This window comes from Anopheles maculipalpis, chromosome X (genome assembly GCF_943734695.1).
Source record: "Anopheles maculipalpis chromosome X, idAnoMacuDA_375_x, whole genome shotgun sequence".
Classification (NCBI taxonomy): Eukaryota; Metazoa; Arthropoda; class Insecta; order Diptera; family Culicidae; genus Anopheles; species Anopheles maculipalpis.
In genome coordinates this window covers 7,727,694-7,741,572 of record NC_064870.1, presented here as the reverse complement: position 1 = coordinate 7,741,572, position 13,879 = coordinate 7,727,694, and the positions used below count along the sequence as shown (strand labels likewise).

At 46.5% G+C, this 13,879-nt stretch overlaps 3 protein-coding genes across 3 annotated transcripts in view; 2 read left to right on the top strand and 1 right to left on the bottom strand.

Moving 5' to 3' along the window:
* Positions 1–131: 131 nt before the first annotated feature.
* LOC126563076 (protein ovarian tumor locus-like) lies at positions 132–3,070 on the top strand. The gene is made up of 8 exons (XM_050219690.1): positions 132–362; positions 457–554; positions 632–786; positions 901–1,403; positions 1,475–1,553; positions 1,800–2,068; positions 2,149–2,641; positions 3,009–3,070. The coding sequence occupies exons 1-8, from the start codon at positions 132–134 to the stop codon at positions 3,068–3,070; spliced, it is 1,890 nt and encodes a 629-aa protein (XP_050075647.1).
* Positions 2,770–13,879, top strand: part of LOC126567281 (protein retinal degeneration B) — a 208,646-nt gene continuing 197,536 nt past the window's right edge. Inside the window, exon 1 of the mRNA XM_050223515.1 lies at positions 2,770–2,780. The gene's annotated coding sequence lies outside the window, so the exon portion shown is untranslated. The remainder of the gene's footprint in view (positions 2,781–13,879) is intronic.
* Positions 5,400–12,926, bottom strand: LOC126563065 (uncharacterized). The gene is made up of 12 exons (XM_050219678.1): positions 12,824–12,926; positions 11,900–12,174; positions 11,352–11,581; positions 10,996–11,261; positions 10,497–10,907; positions 9,884–10,414; positions 9,426–9,809; positions 9,090–9,341; positions 8,667–8,911; positions 8,370–8,587; positions 5,519–8,252; positions 5,400–5,434 (listed from the first exon to the last, which is right to left on the bottom strand). The coding sequence occupies exons 1-12, from the start codon at positions 12,924–12,926 to the stop codon at positions 5,408–5,410; spliced, it is 5,676 nt and encodes a 1,891-aa protein (XP_050075635.1). The 3' UTR covers positions 5,400–5,407.

The window sequence follows — 13,879 nt, the reverse complement described above, 5'->3', positions numbered from 1 at the left end:
GTGTTGCGTAGCGCTGTGCTAGCAAAATCGTGCGTGAGAAAAAAAACAGGCTATTTTATTGTTTCTTCGCATCGATTCTAAAACGTTGTCGAATGGCAATTGTTTTACGCAGTTGCCGAACTAACATCATCATGAGCGACAATACACCGAAGCGTGAGTTTGGTTCCGGGTGCCGTGGAACGCCGGACGTGATTGACAAGTACTTGGAACAGCTCGGTTTCTACCGCAAGCATGTTGCTACCGATTCTACCTCGCTGTTCCGTGTAGTTTCGGAACTGTGCTACGATATCCAGCTGTATCACGGCAAGGTTCGCGAGGAATGTGTGAAGTTCATGCGCAGGAATAGGGCAATGTTCACCAAGGTAGTATGGCTGAGGCGCACTGTTCCTAACCTCAATTCAGGACCCGGTTTTAATGCAATGGACTGTGATTTTTATTGTGTGTTTTGTTAATTAGGACATACGATACGGTTATGATATGTACTTGAACAACCTTTCCCGAACGCGTACGTACGGCGGTTTGTTGGAGCTGAGAGCACTGGCATTGCTGCACAAGTAGGTAATCGATTTGTTTATCAATGGACCGAGCGTTCCTAACCCTACCTTGGGCATTGGTATTATCCCTGTTCCAGAGCGAATGTGTTCCTGTTCGAACCGTACATCCAAGGCAAGTGGTACATGCACAATCCGAAGAACAAGGTGACCTGGAGAGTTTTTATCGGTCGTGACAATCATTTCGATGTGGTTTACCCACTCGAGTACATGAAGACGGCAGCAGAGTGCCAAGGTAATTGACCACATGCTCGCACTCCTTCGCATATGGAGTCGAGCGCGCGCCTCTATACCAGAATGCGATATTGAAATAATGAGGGGGGGTTTTGGTTCTTGCTACCCTTTACAGCGATAGTGTATAACATACTTTACACGAAGGTACTACGCCTGCCTGACGTCGAGTACGCCGTCGAGCGTATGTTGCACGATCCGGAGGATAAGCTGATGAAGTACGAAAAGAACACAGACGGCTCAACTGTTGCCACTACCGAAGTCGGGCAGCGGCTGGAGCTGCAAAAAACTAGACACGGTACCAACTGTGTGCTGTTGTATCCGCATCTGTGTCACTTTCACAACCAAAAGAACTTTTTCGCCATCGAGCGATTTTTCAACGAGCGCGGCCCGGAGGAAGGTTGTCGGGTGTTCATCAGCGATACGTTCCGTCACGGTGGCAGCAAAACGAACCCGCTGCTACGGGAGCCGAAAATTTCTTGCGTCCGGCAGCTGCTTACCCTCGGCATTACACCGTTCCCGTACAAGGCGGCCAAATCAATCGATCCGAACATCTATCGCAATGTGGAGTACGATGTGTGGCTAGAGATGCGAGAGGAAAGGATGATCGAATTGCTAATGGTATATGGTTGAGCAGGACGCTTCCATGTTGGCATGCGGGAACATCAAATAATAATTTCTATTTCTTACAGTGTGACAAAAAATTTCGTGAGGCAGCAAAGCAAAGCAAACGGATTAAACCTGTTAATCGCCTGATCCAGATCAAGAAAGGTAAGGTCGATGAACCCTTTGGTGGTGGTAATTTGTTATGGGTTTTCTAGAACGTACCCACGGTTCATTGAGATGGTTCCTGCACGTGTGCCCCAATGTGTGCCCCAATACCCGCCCAATCGCAGGTTTCTAGATCGATTTGAAGAGGAACATCTATCTAAATAATTGCATGGACAGTTGAATTTGCTGCCTTCCAAAGTAATTTTATTTCCGTCTCCTATTTTTCTTCCTCCTTTTCTCTGTTAGTTACTCATGCTTTGGAACAGCTAAAAATTGAAAAGCCTACACCTGTGCCGGAAACGGAAGCTATAGTGTCTACCAGTAAAGGATCGGACTCCGCGCTCGCTTTGGCACCATATCCAATGCAAAGCATCTATTATCCTACGCCCGATCCGTATACTCTCAACGCTTTTGGCTATATGACTGCCGATGCAAACCGGCTGACGTTTAGCGATCCGATCGGTGTACCAACAGCAGCCTGCCTGTTCAATAATTTCCAAGCATCACCGCCATTGGTACGGGTGGAAAAAAAAAAGAATTTAATAACATTGAAGTCTTTCGTTTGCGATCATATTCTTGTGTAATTATATTTCAGCAGTTTCATGCACCCTCACCGCTGGCTCAGCTTCAACAGGCACCATCGTCATCGCTAGCTCAGCTTCAACAAGCAACGTCTCCGCTGATGCAGTTTCAACAGGCACCATCGTCCCCGCTAGCTCAGCTTCAACAGGCACCATCGTCCCCTCTAGCTCAGCTTCAACAGGCACCATCGTCATCGCTAGCTCAGCTTCAACAAGCAACGTCTCCGCTGATGCAGCTTCATCAGACACCAACACCAACCGTACAAAGCAATGAATCGCTGGCAATGCCGGATCTTATAACATGGTTGCCACACACGCTGAACCACCAACCGAATGTGATGATGTTTGACTCACCGTATCAATCCCCGCAGCAGCAGCATCTGCCGTATCTGCAACAATCACCGCAACATCAGCTGCACCAACGAGAGCAGCAGCAACAGCAACAGATTGCTAAACCATTGCTGCCACGATGTCTGTTCCATTTTCCAAACGGAACCGAAGCAAACAGTAAGTCTCAAACAAAAATACTATCCTTCCTCCGCCAGCACAGCCGACCACTCGTACCTCAAGCCGACTGCTAGACTTATCATTGTACGATGTATTCGAGCGTTGATGAGGTATTCTGGATCGCAGGAGTTTGTGAAATGTTCGGGTTCTACTGGCACGATTTCCCCGAACAGTACGCCTTCGAATTTCGCTGCTTCTCTGGGTTTCTTGCTATTCACAAATCCTTTAAAAAAACTATTCAACTAATATGGTAGTAACTGGTCAACAAGTCTAGTAATTCGTTAGATGGCGGACATGACCTACCAAGTCGTGAAGAAGAAGCTAAATCATCTAACGTAATGACTTTCTATTTCTGTTTTTCACGCAGTATCGATGACGTACGATCCCAATCCTTGCACTCCACTGCCACCGGGGATTTGGCGATTTTAATTGCATCTACTAACTACTGTCGCTAATTTCTCGCTTCTATCGTTATTTTTATAAGGTAAGTAAATGGATGCTTCAAGTATCTAGTGCACACAAATGATGCTTTTTTGGTTACATAGTTTTTTTCTATACTTTTTTTTAATTTTTACTTACAGACATACCTTCGTCGTAAACAGTAATTTACGATTTGTTTTTATAATTTTTTTGCGGTTGTGGTAACCAGGTATTTTAAGTTACTATTTTTTTCATTTTATTACTAACATGGACAACCATATGTTACCATCATTATCATCATCATTATCCAATCGGTACCATTCAAACCAAGAAGAGTACCCAAAACCTTAGGCAGGTTCTGATGTGTCGGATTTTCTATTATGTATATTTTTTTCAAAACAAATGCGTTCCAAATATCCGTGGACGGATATCTCTATCTTTCCTTTATTATACATTTTTTAAGCAAGTTTTCGGTGTTTACTATCTATTCCTAACGTTGTTTTTTTTTTATACGTTTACGATATACGATACGATACGAAATGTCCTGTGCGGGTATTGTCGTCTGAAATAAATTACGTAAAGCATAGATTTTTGTTGTTGTCAAGTTTGTTTTTTTTTTGTGGCTATAACTGTAACCGTTAAGGTTACAGTGTTTTCTAAGAAAATAAAAAAGCCGTATGTTGTGTTTCGAGGGACACAACATTGTGTTAGACGTGTGGACGGTTTATTTTATTGAATTAGAAAATACTGTATTTTTAATTAATCTGTTTTTGAATCTCTTTACTTGCTCTTACTTGTGGTTTCGTGTTTTATGGGTAGTCAAACTCTTGGACCTGGAAGGGCCCGTTCAAATCCCATCCGGACCGTTACCCCGCAGTGAGGACTGACCATCCAAGTACGGTGGTATCAGCAAGTCTAGTAAGCTTTCAGGTGATCGGCGTGACCTAAATGGGTCGTTTAGCAAAGACGACGAACATCTCTTCAGGCATACAACATTTAATTTTTCGTCATTATCAATGCCTTGATGCACTAAATCAATGAGTTGCATTCGTATTGGTGCGGATTTCGATGGTTTTAAATTGAGATTTCTGCAACAGCTCGGTAGTATTCGCAGCAAGCAATTGTGCAGAGCATACTTTAGGATCCATTCTCACTAATAAGCAATGTACTTAGCGCCTTACAGCAGCTATAGAACAGAAATCCGTTCCATATGTCGTAATTTGATAAGACTTACACTTGAGCGATTCTTTTACAACTCGCTTGGCGTAAAAGCAAAGACCCACTGTAAAGTGTGGCAACATGCCAAACAGTCGATTTAGTGAATGATCGGGATGATTACCATAAGCTGAGTTGAACCATCACATTATTGATATTCAAACAAATAACATTGTGACAACGTTAGTAAATAAAATGGCCATAAAAATGGGGTTAGAAAAGATGCGAACAGCTGGTACAGTCTCGACACGAGGCGCGTTAGCCTGTGTCAAGTGGACAATTCAAAGCTGTTGAGGGTTGTGTGTAGTCGAGTGCCCACATTTGCTGAGAAAAGTAAAGAAAAAAAAACCAACCCGATTAGTAATCTGACCATGTCAACACGTAGCGAATGGTGCTCCAATATATGTGTGTAATGGGCTTGGAGCAGAAGTGGCTATGCATTATTATAACGAGCTTAAAATGAAATTATTACATCGCGTTTGCTTATCAGAAGGCACTCGAAACTGGAACTGTTTGTATATGTCTGCTGAGTTTCAAGAATGTTAAAGCGCTTGTTCCTGTTAAGCGCTTTTACTGTCCGGTTCCCCCGATGACTCATAATCTATTCATCTATTCGTGTCTGCACGTGCTGTTTTTACGCAAGCTAATGTGTGCTTGCAATATTTAAACTCCGACTATTTAAATTGCGTAAAATGGTAATAAGGCGGGGTTCTGATGTAGTTTGCCGGGTGATAGGATTGTCGCATAACCGGTGGTCTAGTTAGCAGGTGGCTCGGTGTGTCGCGTATCCATGGCAATCGGTGCCATGGCTGCCGCTTGGAGGGCTGGATTTGTTGGAAGATGGCTGCTTTTCCCGGTTCTCCGGAGAGAGCGTTCGTTCCGTGCCTATTGCAGGAGTACGGTGGCACCAGGGACGAATATTCCGGCGGGTGGATTGAACGATCGGTGGATGTTTTTGTGTGACTTTTTTAAAGAATTCGGAACGACTAAAATCGCATTGAATTACTCTATAAATATGTGTTTTTATTTTGTTAACAAATCATAACGAATCAACGTGTATGTCTTAACGCATACAACAAGCACAACAATTGCTTGCGAAACAAACAGAAAAAAAACCCTTCTAACAAAGTTCTATCGTCCATCTAGTTGTGTCCAGCCCTGAAAAATGAAAAAATGGAAACCAAAATTAATCGTTTATCGATGAGGGAAAGAAAAATCTATATTCCGATGCAATCCACCTACCTTTACGGAGCTGTAGGTGTAGCGATGCCAAAGGTTGGTGTCGTCTTTTATCAGCAAAACAGTACCATCGGCCGTGGCGCCCATTGCGCTAACCGCGGAAATCAGGTCGATTGTTTGAAAGTGACGTAAACCGAACGACGATGATCCACCGGTGTCGAGTTGATAGATTTTAAGCCCACTGGAAACAGCAGACTCAAAGCAGCCGGCCGTTGCCAGCATTATTTCCTCGTGCGTTGGCTGCAGAAGCTGGGTATGTTCGCAGGTAGTGGGGCCGCCGGAGGAGGACGGTTTCTTGACCGGTGTTAAGTGTCCTCGGACAAGATCGTACTGATAGAGCGTGGAGGTGGTGGTGGTGGTTACACCCGAATGCTTGTGACGTACCAGAACCAGTAGCGTCGTCCGATTTAACGCATACGCTCCGACCGTATGTAGACATCCGGTCGCGTGCGGTAGGTCGTGAAGTCGCTGTTCGCTGGTGCGGTTCACTGGGAGCCGCCTCAGCTCCACTATCAACGACCGGTGATCGGGTGAGCAGTGTAGGTGCACGGTATCACCACCGTTAAGCGTTACAAGCCCGCTGAATGTGCTCGCATCTTGCTCGGACGTCGAACGTAGCGAGACTGCGCTGGAACGGGCACGCACAACATCCTTGCTGCGTTGCAGCATCCTCAAAGGATGAAGCAGCTCCGGGTTGGGTTGCAGCGACATCAGCTCGGATGGAAGCTGAATAGTAGGGCTTTCGGTTGCAAGACGGTAGGAAGTGGTACGCGTGTGGTACAGGGTACGTGTGTGTAGCTCGGACATAGATACTGGTTTGTTGAAAATGATAACATCCGCTCGATGTACCTCACCCGAAGAAAGGGCGTCTCGTTGCATCTGTGACAGAAGGCGCCCGTTAAGCTGCTGCAGCGATAGTGGACCATCGATGTGTAGCGTTCGGAAAGTTTTCGCACCCGGCACTACCTGATGCGTTGCGTTGGTGGTCGAATGGAATACTAGCTCGGTGAGCGGTATGCTGTTAATGTGGTGCAATATCGTAGTCGTACCGGTTAGGTGCAGTTCGGATACGGTCAGCGTACCGGGCACGTCTTGAATGTGATGAAGCTTTGATTGGTGCATTGGTGTGGATTGGCGCTTCACAAATGCATGGAAAAAGCCCTCCAAAGGTACAGAGTTAAGCTGAGCTGCTGTTAGCAATTCACTCACCGCCAGACTGGACTGCTCGAAATGAAGCGAAATAGGGCAGCTATTTTGTGACGGATGGTTACAGAGAGCTACTCGGGACCAGAACGTGCTTCCGGCGGGACCGGACACAAGCGTTACATTGTGCACGGTGATCGCTCCCTCAGATGAAAATCGTTTTTCTCCAACAATCGGTGGATGTTGGCCGCCCCGGGGTGCCAATCGATAAAGATCAGCCGTTGGGCCGAGCCTTTCTGCTACATTCACACCTGCGATGGTGTGTGCTGTAAGGTAGCCAGTTGCAGCGATCTTCAGGTTGCCACGCAACGACATCACGTCCGGTCCTGTCGGCAGCAGTACCTGATCGTGCTCGAAAACGATGGGTGTGCGCAGGTCTGGCGATGGGTTCCTGCGCAAACAGTGGCGTGCAGTTCGTTCAATGCGCTGAATCGTACCGCCACCCGCTGCCGGTGTCGAACAGTTGCCAAAGTGAACACTCTGCCCAGCAAACACTAGTCCACTAGAGATGAGTCGGGTTTGATCCAACGAAGGCGTAAGCAGAAGCTGATTCAACAGATGAGCCGGATCACGGATGTGGCTGTGAATGCTTCCGTGACAGCGTAACCTCGTAAGACTGTGCGGTACGTGTAGCAAGGATGATGCGTCCGTCGTACTAGGATCAAACAGCCAGTTCGGATGTTTTGGAAGCTGCAGTACGTTCACCTGCAGGCGATTGATCAGTAGTTCGCTCTGAAGTATGAGTGTTTCTTCCGAGCGTAACGCTAGTCGTACGAGAGGTGTCCGATTGATTAGTTTCGCGGTGAGATAGCCGGTCGTAACCGTGCCGAAGCGCCACCGAGAGTCGATGGTTTGCGGAAGCACATCTGGGCCACGGGTAACAATGTGCGCGAGCTGTGCCGTATCGTGCGCATTGATCCGAACAACGGTAAGTCGTTTCGGAATGTTGACAGTACCGAGCACGTGCTTGTGCCCACCGATCGGACGTCCTGGTCGACCACCATGCTTGGGGACGGTTTCCTGCAGAAGTCTCTGGACAGGACAGAAGTTGATGCGTCCCACCGATGCAATGGCAATCTTCTGCGAGTGGACCGGTGTAACGATCTTGGCAAATGAGGGTACCGTGCCGAGATTCGAGCCACCGTCACCGTGGTTATGGTGCACGGTAGTGATGAAGCGTTGCAATACTTCATCGAGCGACAGGTCTGCCATCTGTTGGACGCTAGCTACAGTCGCGTTAGCGGCAGCTAGCTGCAGGCTGTGATACCGTCGAACGGGTGGTTTCGCTAGCTCGGCTAAATCGTACGAAGTTCGTCCATTAAACCCGGCCGTTTGTAGTGGGCCACGGATGTGTAATGCGCACTGTCGCAGTTCGGTCTGCCCGAGAAGTATCTTTGCAGCGGCGCTAGTCTTGCCGTACAGAGTACCTTTGCGCCAAAGCGCTTCCGTTGCAAGGGTACCGTCGATCGAGTGGGTGTGCAGGTGCGTTACGCGAAGTGTACCGCTAAAATGTTTTACATCACACACACGAATGCTAAAGAGAGAGAGAGACAGAGAGAGAGAGAGAGAGAGGGGAGAAAGATATTTAAAAATGGTTTCGAAAATGGTACCTTCCCTGTTACCAGTGCTGTCTAGTAGGTGTTCAACTTACTGTGCATTCACATCGATGCGGTTCTGCTGCACCGAACTCAACCGTTTTGCGATCCGTGCTGGACGAATGTGACCCTGCACAGCTACATCCTGCAGATAGAAGCTGTTCTGCCAGTTGCGATGCGTTAGGCTAAACTGCCACAGTGCGACTCCGTTCAGTGTGTTGGCGAACAGGTACTGAAACTGTGCCGTATGATATGCGATCGGATCGCTTATAATCTGTTATCCAGATAGAGAGTAAAGCCCCAGGTCAGGAAGATGGTGGTATAGTGATCGAGAGCTAGAATGTAGCACTAACCTGACGTCCCGTTCGTAGCAGATACTGTTGATACGGTTTGCTCGTTACCGACTGGCCCATGATTGTAATGTTGTTCGCATTTATGTTGGCTACTTTCAAGCGAAGCGACCCGTTCAAAAAGAGCTTCCCGGTATACAGCTGGCGGAAGTCACCCGGGTTAGTTCCGATGTGTGGAAGAAGCTGCTGCTCCTCGTGGTTGGCAGTGAGATCGCCGAGTACTACCATTTTCTCCACACGTACCGGGGCTAAAAGAACGCAAGATGAAATATTTAAAATAATCTCATATTTGTGCCACTAAAACAGTACAGATTGGGCTATTCATGTGACCACGGTGTTGGCAGAATGGTGTAATTTATGCTCAAGGTGCAAGTATTTCTGCATCTATCCTGGTGTATGTTTTACGACTCCGGCAAGTAAACTCACCTTTTATTTGTAGAGTCGCTGATGTTGGTCCTCCATTGTGGCTTTGTTGGCTGGTGGTAGCATAGTTTTCCAACAGTTCGTTGTTAACGTGGCGTACCTGAAGGTTATGAGTGAATCCTTTACTCACAAACATGGACCCCGTGATGGTTTGGTTTGACATTCTGTCCAACAGCTCCTCCTGCGGGATATTGTTCAGCGTACGGCGAAATTGCAGATTTTTTACACACACTTGCTCTCCAAACAGTAGATTACCTGCTCAAAGGAACAATACGTGTATTTAGTTTAGAGCGTATCCAACCCAATTAGCGCAGCCGACGACATGACGTGCCGACTTACCTTTAACATGCAAGGTAGGTTGATGTACAGATGCAAGCTGTCTCAGATGAACATCGTTTACCGTATCGCGTATAATTAGGTTACGTGTACGGCATAAATGCGTCCTAATCGTAATGCCCTCGTTTGCGTACCGAAGTCCCGATTCAATAATGTCCGCAGAAAGTGGATGACCGTTAAGATGATGCGTGTTTAACCGGAAGGACTTGACGGTGCGGAACACTTTATGCCCGCGGTAACCGTGCTCTGCTGCGTCCATCAACACCTTCCGCGTCGGAATGGCTATGTGGTTGATGTTACCCTGCTCCACTCGCACGGACTGCGTAGCAAGCTCGTCCAGCTGCATTGTGCCAGGTAGAACGTTCATTTTGGAACGCTGCAAAAATCCTGTTACGATGGGATGAGATATTTGGTTATGACTTTTACAGAACGTTTGAACACAAGGACAGGCAGCTACGTACGTTTGCTTAGCGTTGAATCGGAAACTATTTCCTTCGCCTTCACGATGCGGTAGGATGTTTTTCCTGCCACGCGCACGCTGGATCGCGCCTGTCTTGTTTTCGCCGCATCTCCACCGTCGAATCCGTCCTGGGCTCTGACGGCACGGATTCTGGAGCAGCGTGCATGCACATTGCCTGCCACGTGCAGATCGCCCCGAATTTCGGTACGGGCGCGGTTCAGCAAGAGCACCTGGTTGAGGTCGGTCGCTACGCGGTAGTGGCGTATGAGAAGCGACTGTCCGTTGAGAATCGTACGCGAGGGTGGCAGTAGGTTTGGATTGTTGTGGGGCAGCAGTACGCTGGTCAGCGTCACGGACGGGTGTACGTATGTTGATTTGGCTGGTTCACTTTGCGTGATGGCGTCAAAGTGGAGATTCTTACGTGACAGCTGCAACCGTATTAGGTCGATCCACTTTTTACGTTCGTTTAGTTCCTGCTTGAGCCGATGGAGACAGCTGCTGAGAGTTTGGAAGCCCTGCTCTTGTGCTGTTCGTATAAAAAGGTTAAAATGTAGGTTTCACTTCATTTTTATAAGTTCAATAGGCTTACTACGAAGTGCATAATAATGTCCTACCTTCAGCTGTTCGTGCGACACTTGTGGTGGAAATTTTATAAATATGTAACGCAGTGGAATTGGGGTCTTGGTTGCTGGCAATCGAAGGGCATTCAAACTCTGCTGCTAATACAAGCTCAGCCACACTGTCAGCCGATTGCAGACCGTACAGCATCTTTAGCTTCTCTCCCGAAGATCCCGGTGTAAGCTGTGTTAAGCTTTCCGATGAATTGCTTCCGTGTAGCGAAAAGGGCGTTTCGATACGCAGCAGATTTTGTTTACTTCCACTATAGAGACGAATTGTATCTTCAAAAGCAACTGCTAGCATACTGTCCCAGTGGGTGAAAGCTGTGATTTGCTGTGAGTGCTGGGACAGTTTGCGCATGCGGACAAATCTTCCTTCGGTACTCCATTGGTAAAGGTAGGATTTGTCTTTAAAGCGGTAAAAATGAATTGAGAATGAGAATTATGTTTGAGTAAACAGTCTCGATAGAATGGTGTTAGATTTCCTTATACTCACCTCTGCTAACGTGCCGTATCAGATATAGGATATCGTCTAGCGTGAACGATGGTAGCGATCTGTACATGAAGAACATTTCTTGTACCTTCACCGGCCGTTCAGCATTATCCAGCAACAGCACATGGTTCAGTGAACGCTCCGGCAGCTGACCATAATCTAGCGCCAGCAGTAGCAGTGTACTGGGACAGTGGCATCGTACATCATCGACCGATAACACCTCTTTGGTACTTTCGAGAGAAAAGTATGACTGGTGCCACCGATAGACACTGTTAAGCGCCAAATTTGCAAGTGGAAAAAAGATGGTTAGGTTAAGAATTGCGCTTCCTTGGTGTTTCAAAATGATAATACTATCTTACCGAATTTTACCAGTGTTGGCATAGGTAACGATCGTTACCATGTAAATGCTACCGTTACACTCGAGCAGTTGGGCTTTGGAATAATCACCCGAATACTTGATGCGCTGTATGGGTTGTGCAGTGGCAGGACCGATGCCCTGGTTGTGGTGGGCTAAGAATACATTGTGCCACTGGTCGGTGGTGATGACGAACAGTACATGATCTGCATCTCCCAGTTTTATATCTAGGATCTAAAATTACATAAGGGAATTAAGTTGAAAACGTTTTTTACATTCAATGACCTGCCTGTTAACAGAGATATAGACGTGGGGTTAATAAATAACAAAAAAAAAAAAACGGTATGATTGCTCACACTGTACGCTTCATAATGCATATGGCTGTCACAAATACCACAACCTAAAGGGAACATTGCAGTCTAGTAGTATTGCTAAGGAAGCTATAGCTAATGGCGTCTACCACTACCACCACTAGTTCGATAGGAAATACTTGCACCATTATTAGCGCCCGGTATTAGTAAACGCGTGTAATGACATCTGCTATTACTTTACCTGCAGCGTCAAAGCTTCGTCGTAGCGCGTCGGTAGCGTACTGATGTGTGATTTAACGCTGCCACTAGAATTCCCATCCTCAATTCGATACAGTCCGGCCCCATCGAGCAGATAGAGCTTTAGCGTGTTAGAGGACCGTTCGAAAATGAATGGTTTCTTTGACGAGCAGGCCAATCGGTAGCTGCTGCCACCCAACGTCGTCTGCTCAGCGATTCTCGGTTGTGCATTGGTGATAGTGGGTATGGTGCTAGTGACCTCTGCCGAACCGGAATCGACTACAATGCGTTCAATCAATTGTATCATGGGCTGAACGTGTGCGCCCTCGTGCTGATGGTTACTTACGTGGAACGATGATAGTGTTTATCCTCTCTGCGTGAAAGCAAATCAACAGCAAAAGCACACGAATACACGCCTGCCGGCAACAGGGATGTGACATCTTTTTTTTTCTTCGTCCTGTAATCCGGATAAGGATTATAATGTGTTAGAAGCGTACCTAAAGAGAGAAGCGTGCTACAACCGGCACTGTGACGCACCGGCTCAACGGTGATGGAAAGACTGTAAGGCTGCTACGTTGCCGTTGTAGTGTCGAGATACATCCGTGTGCAAAAAAGGTAGGTGTGAGTGCTTGAGTAGACGATCTACTAAGATAAACAGATAACCATTTTGAACAGATTGAAATAATTTAAATATCGTTTGCGAAGGTAATATTTGTTAGAACATTTTTTTTGTCATTTATTAAAAAATAACCTTTACCTTTTTTTAATATTTTTCTTTACATCAATTTGTACCTACGTGATGAATCTTATTTATTGTTTGTATTTGTGCTTCTATTCTCCAATGCTTATTGAGTATAGTTCTTTCCCTTATCTTTGGCTTAACGACCTTCTACGTCATGCCAGCCTTCTAATGGCTAACGAGACTTACTGATACCACCGTAGTTGGATAGTCTGTCCTCACGATGGGGGAACTGTCCGGAAGGGATTTGAACCTCCGGACCTGCCGTCTGAAGATCGAACCGGACCGTCATTCGTCTCTTTTGCTACGGTGAGCGAATATTTCAAAAATTAATAGAACAAACGCTAACACTTGCTGTACTACTTTGCGCGTTGCTTTTCGTGATAATATAATGCAACGTTAGACAGGAAAACAGGGACTAGAATGCCCGCTTTAACATTCAAATGGACAAAAAAATTAGATGCGAAAAAACCCTACTTTGTGAATTTATTTCATCCTTTGTTTAAAAAAAATCTAGTAGGATCGGAACTGAATTCTCATTGGAAGTATTAACAGCGCATGGAACATAATGTTTTATTCAAAATTATTCCCTTCTCTTATTTTCTTCTTTTGCTTAAGGACCTCCTGAGTCATGCCAGCCATCGAATGGCTCACTACGGGGGGAATGGTTTGGATGGGATTTGAACCCCGGTACTGCTTCACTTATTTCAATTGTTATAAGTTAAAGTTTGGGGTGGCCCGGCGGTGTAAGCGACAACGGCACCGGACTTCATACGGCAGGAAGCGGGGTTCAAAACCCATCCGGACCATCTCTCCGTAGTGAGGACTGACTACCCAACAACGAGGTATCGGCAGTCTAGTAAGCCATTTCGATGGCCGGCATGACCTTAGAGGTCGTTAAGCTAAGAAGAAGAAGTTAAAGTTGACCGATGTTTTGAAACGTCTTGGCTAGTCATTTTTGGCTTTCTTGACTTAAGCTACCTTTCGCTGGATAGTCAGTACTGCGTATGGGGAGACGGTCCCGTCTTTTCCTGCTTCTTCATCTTCTTGTATAATTAAATCTACATAACGAACTCTTCTGTACTGTCAAATTTTCAAATCCGCATAACTCGAGTAGTCCTCGCTACGGGAGAAATGATTCGGATGGGGTTTGAATCACGGTCCTTTCATGTGAAGACCGGGCGCCGTTGTCGCCCTACCACCACTCCACCCCCGGTCCGGTCGCTTCGTGCTAGGCACCGCTCT

Bases quoted from the DNA above. Each gene is read 5' to 3' on its own strand.
- LOC126563065 (XM_050219678.1), bottom strand. From the start codon at position 12,926: ATGACGGTCCGGTTCGATCTTCAGACGGCAGGTCCGGAGGTTCAAATC. The intron at 10,415-10,496 runs GTAGGACATTAT...ACCTTTTTATAC, and splicing joins TGTCGCACGAACAGCTGAAG to GAACAGCACAAGAGCAGGGC. The intron at 9,810-9,883 runs GTACGTAGCTGC...CCATCGTAACAG, and splicing joins CGATTCAACGCTAAGCAAAC to GATTTTTGCAGCGTTCCAAA.
- LOC126563076 (XM_050219690.1), top strand. From the start codon at position 132: ATGAGCGACAATACACCGAAGCGTGAGTTTGGTTCCGGGTGCCGTGGA. The intron at 787-900 runs GTAATTGACCAC...TACCCTTTACAG, and splicing joins GACGGCAGCAGAGTGCCAAG to CGATAGTGTATAACATACTT. The intron at 2,069-2,148 runs GTACGGGTGGAA...ATTATATTTCAG, and splicing joins TCCAAGCATCACCGCCATTG to CAGTTTCATGCACCCTCACC.